Raw genomic sequence first — 12,384 nt, 5'->3', positions numbered from 1 at the left:
TTTTGACTCAGATCACTATCACGATGGCTTTATTGTGCCAGGAATCTGGCAGACAAAAGGCAGGAAATGGCTGGGAGTCACGCAAGGGATCTGGAGAGGCATGTGGGGGAGAGCGATGGAGAAAGGCTGTGTGTGTGTCACCAGGACAGGGGAGGGAGAGGGAGAGGGAGAGGGAGAGGGGGGTGAAGACAGGGGGGCTTCAAACAGGCATCTACTGTATGTTTCAGTGTCTTTAATTCAAGAACTAAAGTTTGAACAAACCCTGAAACATAGGATAAACAGGAGCTGTGTGAGTAGGTAAGAAGTTGGATGTGTTGCTACCTGCTCCACAGTGAGTGGTGAACAGATCTCCTCTCCTCTGAGGATCATGGAGCGCTGGGTCAACACCTCTGACAGCTGAAAGGAGTCCAGGCCGAGCAGCTCGCTGACATTACTGACAACTGAAACACACACATACACAAATGTATAGATAGAGTGTATGTATAACGTTCAGGTGTCTATAATTGATGTTGAACAACAGACGTGACATAAAGACTGTGATCCTATACAGTCTATAGGAAACTCTACTCTGCTGGCTGGGTTGTGCTCTCAATGTTGTTCACTGGTTCTTTGGAAAAGAGGTCAGACTCAGCGAACAAAGGAGCCTTGAGCTCATGTTACAGCCTGTTCAGAGCTCTGTCTACTAGTGTAATGTCAATCAAACTCAGGGGCACGAAGAGTACAGCAAAGTGGTCTAACATCAGCGGTGTGCTAATTATCTGCTTTAGAAAACGGAGATTTTCCACAATAAATTCCAGCAGTTCGTTTAAACTAGATATGGCTTTACCGCTTAAACACAAATGTTCTTTGTTAAAATGAAATATTTTCCACTGTTTGATAAACATCACCTACATTTTATCCAGCCCTTAAAGCTGTTTGCAACATTTTCTAATACACACATTTCCCTAATAGTGCTGATTTGTTCAGATCATGAGGGTAAAATGGTTGTTTCTGTGCCTGGTTGCCAAAGGAGAGCTTGTTTGGTAAGGCATTGTGCTCACATGATTAAAAAAATATTACTAGTTTGGGAATGAGTCCTAATGATCCTCGAGAAATGTCCTTGAAACAACAGGAATTTCCTTGAAAGAACAGCTCCCTTTAAATCTGAGTAAATATTCATTAATTGTTCGTTTTAAACAAGAAACCTCCACATATAATGCATTGTACACTAAACAAAAAGCACTACACAGCAGGTCTAATATGTACTAAATGACATAGTTATCTCTAGAACACGTCCTAGGAAATTATTAAGAAATTCAGAAATGACAGTGATAAAGCATCGCTGGAATTCTATAATTTGACTTTTCTGTCTGTCTACACACACTAGATCTGGTGTATATTATTCTCTTAATTCCTTCTCTTACCGCCTTTTGAAGTGATCTGAGCTCCGCCAGCGGTCATGAATTCAATGTTGCCCATCTGGAGGACAGCAGACAGCAACCTGAACACATCTCTGATCTCCTCCTCGGTGAACTCCATCACTTTCAGGGCCTCCTGCAGCACAAGACAGATAAAGTTAGCCATCATTTCACTTGAAACACACTAGACCTATTCAAGATGTGACAGCATCCCCAGCCCTAATTTTGTTTTCCCCTGGCACTATAAAACAGTTATATGAACATAAATCAAAATGTTCCTCCAAAGCCAACATGACAAAATCAAAATAACATGTTTCCCCGCAGGCTCTTGCTCTCTAGAAGTCTGTCTGTTAAGGGAGTGTTACACTCGTAATAAAGGCTCATGGCGCCCTCTTGGGGAAAGACAAACCACTTACACTAAAGTGGATGTCTTGTTCTTACCATCACGCTGTCAAAGAGCTGCTTGTCATCCAGACTGCTGTCCTGCACACAGCCTGACTGGCTCAGGTAGTGATATGACTCAGGACCCTCGGACAGGAGGTAAATGTCTGCAAAACAGACATAAGGAAAATATATATATATATATATATATATATATATATATATATAAATAAAATGGTATGCATTCATGTCGATTACAGGTGGAGATATACGTTTCAAAATCAGGAACAAAACATATACATTTATTGCATGATGATCTTACGCTGCACAAAGTATTTTCTGCTAACCTTAACCATTTCCTGTAATGAAGAAAAGTTAGCTCCTACATTAGCTCCATATTGTTGTAATTCAATTTTCTGTTGATAGAATGATTTCCACCCAACATTTCTGATTAGTTGCTTAATGTTGAATTATTTAGCATTTCCTTAAGCGCTGCCTGAAGTAAATATCTTTATAATCCTGATATTTTCAGTCACTTTCTTGCCCTAATTAAGGGTCACCAGGAAAACCTATTTGTTTTAATTTCTGTAAAAACGAACCTCTGTGGTCTCTGTCCGCCCCTGCTAACAGAGCGTAGAAGATGTGGTAGTTTCTCTCTCCAGGATTCTGTCGAACCACACGGTTCTTGGGGAGAGCAGATGGTTAGAAGTAAATATTTAAAGGATTTCATGAATTTTGCTGTAGACTGATTAAGTCAAACATTCAACTTGCTGATCTGCGTCGCTGCTACTGAATGTTTCGACCCGACCCAAACTTACCTTTTCCAGCAAATCTAATGATTGAAAGTCAAGGACAATGAAAACGTACAGTGAATGCGTCCTCTGAAACAGACACTACGAACATGTGATATCTCTACCGTGTGTATATAAGTGAGCTGTTGAAGGATACAGTCAATGATGCAGCCTCCCTGAATGTTTCCGTTCTGGGAAAAGTGGAGCTGGATAAACTTCCCAAAGCGACTGGAGTTATTGTTGTACACGGTCTTAGCATTTCCGAAGGCTTCCATGATGGGACTGCACACAGAAGAAAAGCAATCAAACAACTCAAATCATCTACGAAGGAAGCCTTTTTTTTTTACAAATCCCACGACTGTCCATCACTGCGTTTTGATTATGTTGATCATTATTGTGGGTTGGATAAAGAACCACTGATCAAATAAACCCCTTATGTTCATTCCCTAAATTATGTGGTTTTTCATTGGAATGTTTCACTCGTGATTGTCAAAATTGTGTTTTAAGTGCAGTTTCGGTGAAGACTCTGTAAATCACTGTAAGGAAATACATTTTAATATCACAGACGATATCCAAGAGTAACAAGATGCATTACAACAAATGTTACGAAACGCTTTGATGAGCTCACAGTGCAGGACAAACAAGATTCAACTCAGTTTACAAGTAAAGCTACTATAAAAACGAAACATGTGGAGATAACAAAAGGTCATGAATATAAAAGATAGCAAATACACCTTAAGCCATGAGCCAAATAACCTAGACGTATGCAAAAATACCAACAATACTAACAAAGAAAACATATTTATCGCTCTTTTATGTAACGATAGATACAAGCAGGTTTTGATTCTTGAATGAGACTCTTTAACATAAACAGACCTGGTGTCAGAGGTCAGGGTTCAAACAGTACCTGCTCTGGACGAGAGCCTGCTCCACCCTGGTGGTCCTCTCTGACAGAGGAGTACCGGCTGAATTTTGACTCATCACTGAGAGAAACTTCAGCAGTAGTTTGGTGCTCTCTGTCTTCCCAGCGCCACTCTCTCCACTAACAACGCAAAGAAAAAAGAGAGAAGTAGATTCAGAAATGGCTTTATCAGACCTGTTCAACTTATTTCTAATGTCCATAAGGAGTTTCAAAATGCTATATGTTCCGTTCTTCATGGCAAGAACCAACTAGTATGGCTTAGACTTACGCTGCTTCATGTTGTAATAACCTTATTAAATGTGTTTCTCACCTGATGAGAACACACTGGCTGTCATGTCTCTTCCAAAGGCAGCGGTAACACTCATTGGCCACAGCAAATATGTGAGGAGGCAGCTCCCCCATCTGGTGTTTGCTATACAGATCAACTGCGGTGCTGTCATACAGGCCGGCTATCTGCTTATAAGGATTTACTGCTGCCAGGATCGAACCAATATTGGTCTGAGGGAAATTAAAAAGAAGACAAGAGAGAAAGAGGAGACAAGAGAGGAGGATAAATATAAAAAACAAGATGAAGACACAGATTGTCAGTAAAAGATGAACAATTACACATGGTATGAAAGAAGAAGGAGGAAAAATTCATGTCAAGTCATTGAAATAGTGTATGAGATCTACAGTACAATTATTTAATGCTACCAGTTCAGTAGATTCACCCAGTTTCCTGTTATACTAAACTACTGCATGTGGCCTAGTTTGCACTGAGGCTGGTAGTATTTTAGGACCCATTGCTCCTGCTCGATTAATGTGCTTTGGGGAAAAGTGCCTAACAAAAGTGTGTTTGTGGGTCATCTTTCCACAATGAATTCGTTCTGTGATGCCACGCAGACAAAGCGGTGCAAACCCTCCAAGATGAGATTAAGAGATAGGATTTCGGAAAAACACAGTTACCATGTGACTGTGGGCAATGATTGTTTTAATAAAGCCTGGGTAGTGTTTCATTGCTCTGCTGTAAAAATAATCCAGGCAGTGGGACAGGGTCAAACAAACACATCTGAAATCTTACATTCTTAAAAAGGACTTTCCAGCTCAGAATACTCTTCAATGCATTTGTTAAGTGTTGGTATATAATGTTGTGATCTTTAGTCTGCCTTGCTTGCTTCTAATAAAGTTATATGATTATATGCAATGCCCTCTGACAAGCCCAAAAAACAGCGTGTAAATTGTTTTTAATCGGCTGCGCAGCTTAAACACGCAATCAAGTCAAAAATCAGTCAGAGAAAAAGACACGACAATGGACCCACAGCTTCCAGGAACATCATGGTTTTACACCGTAAATGTGCTCACAGATTAAGACAGGGTGGTGCCTTACATAGATGTTGTCTTTCTGGTAGCGCAGGAAGAGGTTGTGCATGATGGCGGCTTCATGCAGCTCTGCCAGTGCTGACATGTCCTCAACTCCATGGATGCTGCTTGGGTGCATCGGGTACAAAGTCTCCCTGTTCAGGTCTGCCTTCTGTAGGTAGATCACCTGGAAAAACACACAAAAAGTTAGCCTTCACCATCCTATATGTCAGTGCTTAAACTATCTAAACCAGCAGCTTGCATAGCATGAGGATGCCGCACAAAATGTATCACTTTGAGTACTGGCATAAAAATAAAAGCACCGCTGTAACCATCCCATATTATGAAAAGTGAGATGCTTTATGAACACTGTGAAAGTATCAAAACGCTCCATCCAAAGAGAAACACACACACAGGCCGTATTCAGAAACTGTGCCATTAAACGAGCCTTCAGGACAACTATACTATACTGTATATAGGTAGAAAGTGCAGCTACAGCGCTGTTTCATTGTTTACCCAGCTGTAATAAAAGTTTAGAGACGCTGAGAGCGCAGATGTGGCAGACCCAGAAACGCTGACCAATCAGAGCAAACTGGGCTTTTTTGGGAGAGGGTGAATCCATGTGTATTTAGACAGCTAGTATGAGGATTTTTTTACATTAAAGCATTTCAACATGGTGTAATATAAACCCAAAATACAAGTATGAACCTAAAAGTGAGCATAATGTGGGACCTTTAAGTTGCACCCCTGCAGCATAAATTGAACAGAATGGATTAAAGGATGACGACTGAATACATTAGGGCTGTAACTAACATTTAATTATTTTATTATATATTTTAGTCTATAAAATGTATGAAAATAGTGAAAATCAGATCATCACAATTTCCCAGAACCCCTAACCATTCCGTTTTCAGTGGATTAAAACTGAGAAAATACTCCAATACATTAGAGGATTGAAACCTGTTATTTGATAGATGAATTTACGGTTTATTGATTAAAGTTTTCCACCAAGAAACTGTTTAGTCAAGTGATAAGCCATTCAGATCCTTCCGCATCTCTTCACACATCATATATTTAATACTTCAGAACTTCTTCACACTCACTTTTAGTATCTCCCATCACAGCTGAAAAAGCTTCCAGACAACCAGAGGCCTACTGTACATTCACCACAGCGTCAGGGTCTGAACAGCATGTAAGCAGGAAGGCAGGTAGACAAATTTACACAGATCTGAATCTGACTCTTCCACTGTGACCACCATGGCACAGGCATGCATGAATGACAGGCAGATTCAAGCGATGACACAGGAATAACTGAGGTCAAAATGACAAATTGAGCCCCTGATGTGTGCCTGTTTGTGCCTGCTGCCAGCACACCTAACAGGTAGAGAGCTCCCCGTCTAACTCATGCCCAGACTGCTCTCCCTCATTTGTGCAGTTCACTTTTTAGTTTGTAAAAGAAAAAAAACTATCACCATTTCTGCCAAAAGATGCATCAGTAGAGTAAATGTGATGATTGGAGATGTCCTTGTTTTGATATTCGAGGCCCATTTTTTTTTAAGAGTTTTTATTTGAAATGGATCAAATGGGAGCCAGAGAGAAAGGTGAAGGAAGAAATAAAAAGAACCAGTGTCTCTAAAGTGGCAGTGAAACAGGAAAACAGGAAAGTCTCATAAACCACCATAGATGCACACAGAAGAGAAAGTGGCAGACTATCTGGCTATCAGAACTCTAATGGAAGAGACATGTGATAAGAGAACAGACCGTCCGCAACTGTGTTGGTCACTTGATGGGAAGCCGTGTTTAGATCGGAACTGATGAACAGGGAGCTGGGGGTTGTGGTGTCCCAGTGCATTACTGTTGGCTTTTCTGGCAAATTCAAATGCATCCCACTTGGGAGCAGACACTGGTTTTCACAGAAGTGCTGAGTCAGCACAGAGGGGCTGCTGGGAGAAGCTGTAGAGGTTTGTCTTGTGTGGAATATAAACTGAACGGATAAATAACTGTACGTAGGCGCAGATTGAGTTTTTTTTGCCTTTCTTAGTATGTGAAATGATAAACTGACTTTCAGCTCTAGATGGCCATTAGAGAATAGGCGTACACAGCATAATAACAATGCAGTCATCAGTAGGTTGCTACATGCTTTTTTTTGTTGTATTAAGGTTTGCGAAAGGGTGAAGAAGACCCCGGGGAGAAAAGCAGCATGTGCAGTGATGTCATCCATAGAGAAGAAGCTTAGAGATTTATAGCCAGATGTCCTTAAACATTCGACTTTAACCCCGCCCTCTCGTCTCTGGCAAACTGGCCCTGATTCACCAGGCAGGGCCGAACTGACTAATAAATCACAGAGGCTTTTCACTTGTTTCACATCCTTAATCAATTTTGTCATTTTACATTCAATGACATCACTCACTTAATGTTATTGATGTCATTATCAGCACCTGGGTTCCGGTGGATTACTGCCTGAAATGCCGTCATTTCAGCCAGTAAAATCAGGCCATGATTTGACAAACACAGCAAAAAGTGCGTCTGCAAAAAAACCAAAAAAACAACAGTCTTTATATCTTCGATCTGAATGACATTATTTGTAGATAGGAGATTGATTAAAAGCCATACTGTTGCCGTGTTTCCACTGCATGGTACCGCTCGACTCGCTCTTTTTTGGGAAATATTTTTTAAAATGCCATCCTTCAAAACTACACCTTACACCAAGTACACTACAATAGATGAAGAACATAGAGTCATAGCACAGTAACATCTATCTAAAGTTTGCTACATATGCTAGCTAGTGATCATCCCAGACCAAGAAGGGTTGAGCAGCAAAACCCCTGTGTATCCTGAACAGAGTTAAGTGCTGGCTTTATTGCTTATAAATTCAACTTTGCATTTGCAAGGGGTAGAATGTGTTATTTCTTCATTCAAAAAAGGTACACAGTGTTCGTTAAAGTTAAACAAAAAGCAGGTGCCGCTCTTTATTGCTTTGTTGAACATGCAGTTACATCCATAATACACTGTGTGTCACATTTTCTTTATATAACACGTAACCTGATTTCAATTCTTCATCCTTTCATTTAACTGAAGAAAATAAAGCTGCGAAGTAGAAAATATTACCAACCTCCCAGGTCTGAGCTCACTTTCTGCTGACACTGATGGAGACACATGTATTAACATTCAAAACAAACCAAAGAAATGTGAGATACATCTTCTGCCTACGGTGTTTTTCTTCACATTCCCAAAGCACGGGTTCAAAGTTACATTGAGGTGGCCGGGAGCACAGATAATACATGATAACAAACAACTAGAAGAAGCTACAGGTCTATGTTACACTCTCGTTTCCAGTGAGGACCTCAGGTTTCATAGGAGGAAAACAAATATGCTACTGCTTTAGCCACTTCTCCTAAAAAAGATATAACAAGAGAGAGGAACTGCCTTCATATCTTCATGTGTGCATGTGCAGATACTTATATCTGTTGTTTATGTCTCATGTCATGATGTGACCTTTGTTTTTTCATCTTCTTTGGATAATTTACTGTTCAAATTTCACAGCCTCAGGGGACTTTTCATGCCTGAAACATCAGAGATGTTCAGAGAAAACTGATATAGAGTTTCCAGCATCAAAAGAGGTTTCACATTCCTCGGTTTTTGCCCCACTGTGGTCTTTTACCATTTGCTTTCATTGCTAGTTTCATTCCTGTGGGATAATATCTCTGTGAGATATCACTGAGCCACAGCATTTCATCATCATTTATTTATTGATGTCTTCATAAAGTTCTTTCCAAATGGTTTACAACCTTTATTAGAACATCCAATAGATACGGCTAAAAGGAAAGTAAGATGGACTATGAGAGCAGAAATGTTCTAGACGCAGACTAACACCGTTTATTATTTCCATTATAATCCTTGGGAGGTGCAATAATGTTCTGTTTGTGTCCATTATAACAATTAGACTGACTGGAACATTTTTCCTGCAGGAGCTGTGGAGCAGTGAGAACCAAACAATACCCTGACTAACATAACAGCGATGTAACACTGTGTCGACTTGTATTGATTTTCCACTTACAAAAACATAACAGATGTAAAGATCAAAACTCCCAAAGCAGATAGAGTTTATTTTGAACACAGATGGCTGTAATTCCTGTGATCGTTTAAGGATTTTAGTCGGCACATGTCTGACATTCATCGCAATGTTTCCTGTGCAGATGCAGCCTTGCCAGTGTTAATGATTTGAATGGTGTAATGATGGCTGGAGATCATTTTAATGCCACTAAAAACAACATGTGACTTGATTGTGATTGATTAGGGAAAATGTTCACTGTACAAATCAATCCTTTCCAAGGTGCTGGTGCTGACACTATGCTGCCGGCCATGACACTGGAGACAAATAAACAAATATCACTGAAACTTTTGCTGATAAAATTCACATCTTTCCTTGAGTCTTGGATTTCGTGATGAAGCTATTTAAGCACCTGAAGAGACAGTGAATTGTTTCTGCTGGTATTGCTTTTTCTTTTTGCCTTCTTTTCTTCATTTCTTTCTTTCTTCCTTCTCTAAAATCCATTCGTCTTTGATTTGATTCAACATTTAAGTAATTTTTTCATGCAAAAAATATGAACTTTTCTCGGGTTCCAGCTTCTGAATTATAAGAATGTACTGTTCTTATTAGTCTAATGTGATGGCAGAGCTAAGTTTTAGACTGTTGGTTGGACAAAAACAAGCGATTTGATGATTTTGAGGGTTGTGTTTTTTTCAACTGATCGATCAAGAAAATAATCAGCAGATTAACTGAAATTAACATAATTGTTAGTTGTACCCCTTTTATTAAGTGAGTTGTAATAAATTATGAAATGTTGAATTTTGTTTTATTTATTTATTCTTCATACAGAAAATGTGCCTTCTCGTGGATTAAAATGTGCCAAACTCAGACAAAATGCTCTCACCAGAATGATACAGACTAAATGGTGAAGAACAGTTTTTCCAGATGATGACACAATAGCAACAATCTGAATTTGAAACTTTGTTGCAGCTGCAACGCTCTTTCCTTTTGTTGTTTCCTCCTTGCTGAAACCACACCCTGCTGCTGCTTTGTTCGACCAGCTCTGCTGAATATTCACATGGAGGCGGGGTCTGTGGCTCTGTGGCCTTTTAGTGGAAGATATATTGAAGCCTTTAGAAATTACACATGGGCCGCAGATACAACACCACAGGCTCGTGAACACAAACACTATCTTGTTTATCACTGTCGGTTTCTGCCTCCCTCTTTTTAACTCTATCTCTCTCTCCCTCTTTCTGTCTTACAGTGCATCCATCTGCTGAAGGGGGGTCCCACCCAGACCCCCGGGACATGGAAGGGGAGGAAGGAGTTAGGCTTATTAAAGGGGAAAATCTCAAAAACACAGAGAGAGTTTTGTGTTACATCCTGCTAAGAAATGCTCTAAATCTTCAAAAACATGGCATGCAGAAAACCTAAAAAACATTTGTTTCGCACACAAACAAACACACACAGATAGTCACAATAAGGTTTGTGTGAGAATGTTATTTCTGTGAGCGCACTCGTGAATACACATCATTCACGTAAAGGCTCACATAATGGCTCCATTGACCATTAATCCAGAAAGAAACTGAGGGGGCCATCAATGAGCTATTTTAAACTTCAGAGACTTTATGGCTGCAGCCTGTGGACAACTTCAGGAGTCACACTTCTACCAAAGAGTGAACGAAAGGCTTTGTTTATTGTGTTAATATTGTGCACAAGGTGACGGGAACATAACAACCAAATCAGGAGAGGTTTTTAACCTGTGCAATTAACTAATGTGGTATTCTTCTGAATTAATGAGGGGTTGCAACTAACACTTATTTTCATTATAATTTTTTTTTATCAAGTTTAGTCAGAAACCCAAAGATTTTTAGTTAAATATGAAATAAGACCAACAAATTGTCACAATTTAGAAACCGTAAGTCTAGAGAATTTTGCTTGAAAAATCATTTTAATGACAAATATATTATCAATAGTTGTCTAAGAATAGATTAATCAACAAATTGGTTCCGCTTTGCATTAATTACAAGACAATGTCTGGCCATGTTTTTGCTGCTATTGCTTTAACATATATAAAGTATGAGCTATAGCAATATTACATACTGTATGTCCAATAATTTAATTGAATTCAATTCAATAGCTGTTGCATAAAAAGGGATTTGGGCCTCGTAGACAGACAGTTCAATCTCAATTTTATTGTTCAGTATTGTGAAGATGACATCACCCACAGAAGCTTGTTAGTTAGTTTAGGTGACAGAGCCCTTTCTTGCTTTTCTTTCCATAGGGCGCACCCCTCTGGGGATAACTCACACACTGTTAATCCAGCTGGTGCCATCTGGCCACAGAACTCACACACGCACAGACACAGACACACACACACACACACACACACACATAGACACACACACACACACGCGGTCCACTCAGGAGATCTGCAGTGTATCTGGGATGAGACAGTGATGAATGCTGATATGATGGTTAATGTGACAGCAGCCATGTCAGCCAGTTAGAACTGAGGCAGTGTGAGCAAAGACACAATCTTGAGTCTGCAAGCTGAGCACTCACTGCACCTATGTGAGCACTGAAGCAAGGGATAGTGGTATATCCCACCCCCTCAGGGGAAAACGCTGCCAGGATACATTTACCAAACCAACTCTGACACTGCACAGTGCACGCAGGTGTGAAGACACCAGGACAAAGACAGACTGACAGACAACGCACAAACATATAATACCCTTAACCTACTCGAGGAGCTAAAAGTGCAAATAATGTCATCCAGGAACAGGGGATGACATGAGGTCAGCCAGTGATCCTGAAGGTGGAGACAGTCTGTTTTTCAGTCTCACATTCTTGTCATTCTGGCTGCAAAGTCTGAGACCATATGCCTGGCCTTATGATCCTGAGCTCACATGGAAGGACAGTCCAGATTCAGTTCAGCTGCAACGCCACGACCCTACACCCAGTCACATAAAAAACGTGATCTCACGTTAAGCAAATGTTATTTCTTTAAATCCCACTGAGGGTTGTGAAATGTTTTTGGACTGAGATCGACACTCTGTGGGGTTCCCAGGTCATCTTGAGACAATAAAGAAGAAGTGGGGTCTGGTTCATTTCTCAACCTCCGACCTGGCGCTGTGAATCCTTCCTAGCTGTGATGGATGTTGCGTCCGTCTAGCAAAGTCATCCATGCCCCTTTGAAAACACATGGTGGACTTCTCACACTACAAGAATCCCCAACACTGACCATAGAAACATTAAACACATATGGTCATGATGAGTTCATATGTTCCCTCTCACATGTAGTTTATTTAACCCTCAGCTCAAGCCTCATGCACCACACACGCAAACCAACACACCAATGCGCCATCGTGGGAATAAGACCATTCAGTGCCATAATTTCCACAAAGAAAAAAAATGGTGCTTGTTGAACCTTCATGTGAACATATTGTATATATATGAACAGGACTCCAGTGACGGAATAATGCAAGGCCCCGGCTTGTGGTTAGGATGATGGCCATGTGATAG

At 40.3% G+C, this 12,384-nt stretch overlaps 1 protein-coding gene across 1 annotated transcript in view; it reads right to left on the bottom strand.

Annotated features, from left to right (window-relative positions):
* Positions 1-12,384, bottom strand: part of myo10l3 (myosin X, like 3) — a 53,990-nt gene that overhangs the window by 26,905 nt on the left and 14,701 nt on the right. Inside the window, exons 3-10 of the mRNA XM_083922312.1 lie at positions 4,858-5,016; positions 3,802-3,989; positions 3,477-3,611; positions 2,713-2,851; positions 2,378-2,462; positions 1,839-1,945; positions 1,404-1,533; positions 322-440 (exon numbers count right to left, since the gene is read on the bottom strand). Coding sequence (XP_083778438.1) covers positions 322-440; positions 1,404-1,533; positions 1,839-1,945; positions 2,378-2,462; positions 2,713-2,851; positions 3,477-3,611; positions 3,802-3,989; positions 4,858-5,016 — 1,062 coding nt within the window. The remainder of the gene's footprint in view (positions 1-321; positions 441-1,403; positions 1,534-1,838; positions 1,946-2,377; positions 2,463-2,712; positions 2,852-3,476; positions 3,612-3,801; positions 3,990-4,857; positions 5,017-12,384) is intronic.

This window comes from Echiichthys vipera (assembly GCF_963691815.1).
Source record: "Echiichthys vipera genome assembly, chromosome: 10".
Classification (NCBI taxonomy): Eukaryota; Metazoa; Chordata; class Actinopteri; order Perciformes; family Trachinidae; genus Echiichthys; species Echiichthys vipera.
This window is presented reverse-complemented; position numbering and strand designations above follow the sequence as displayed.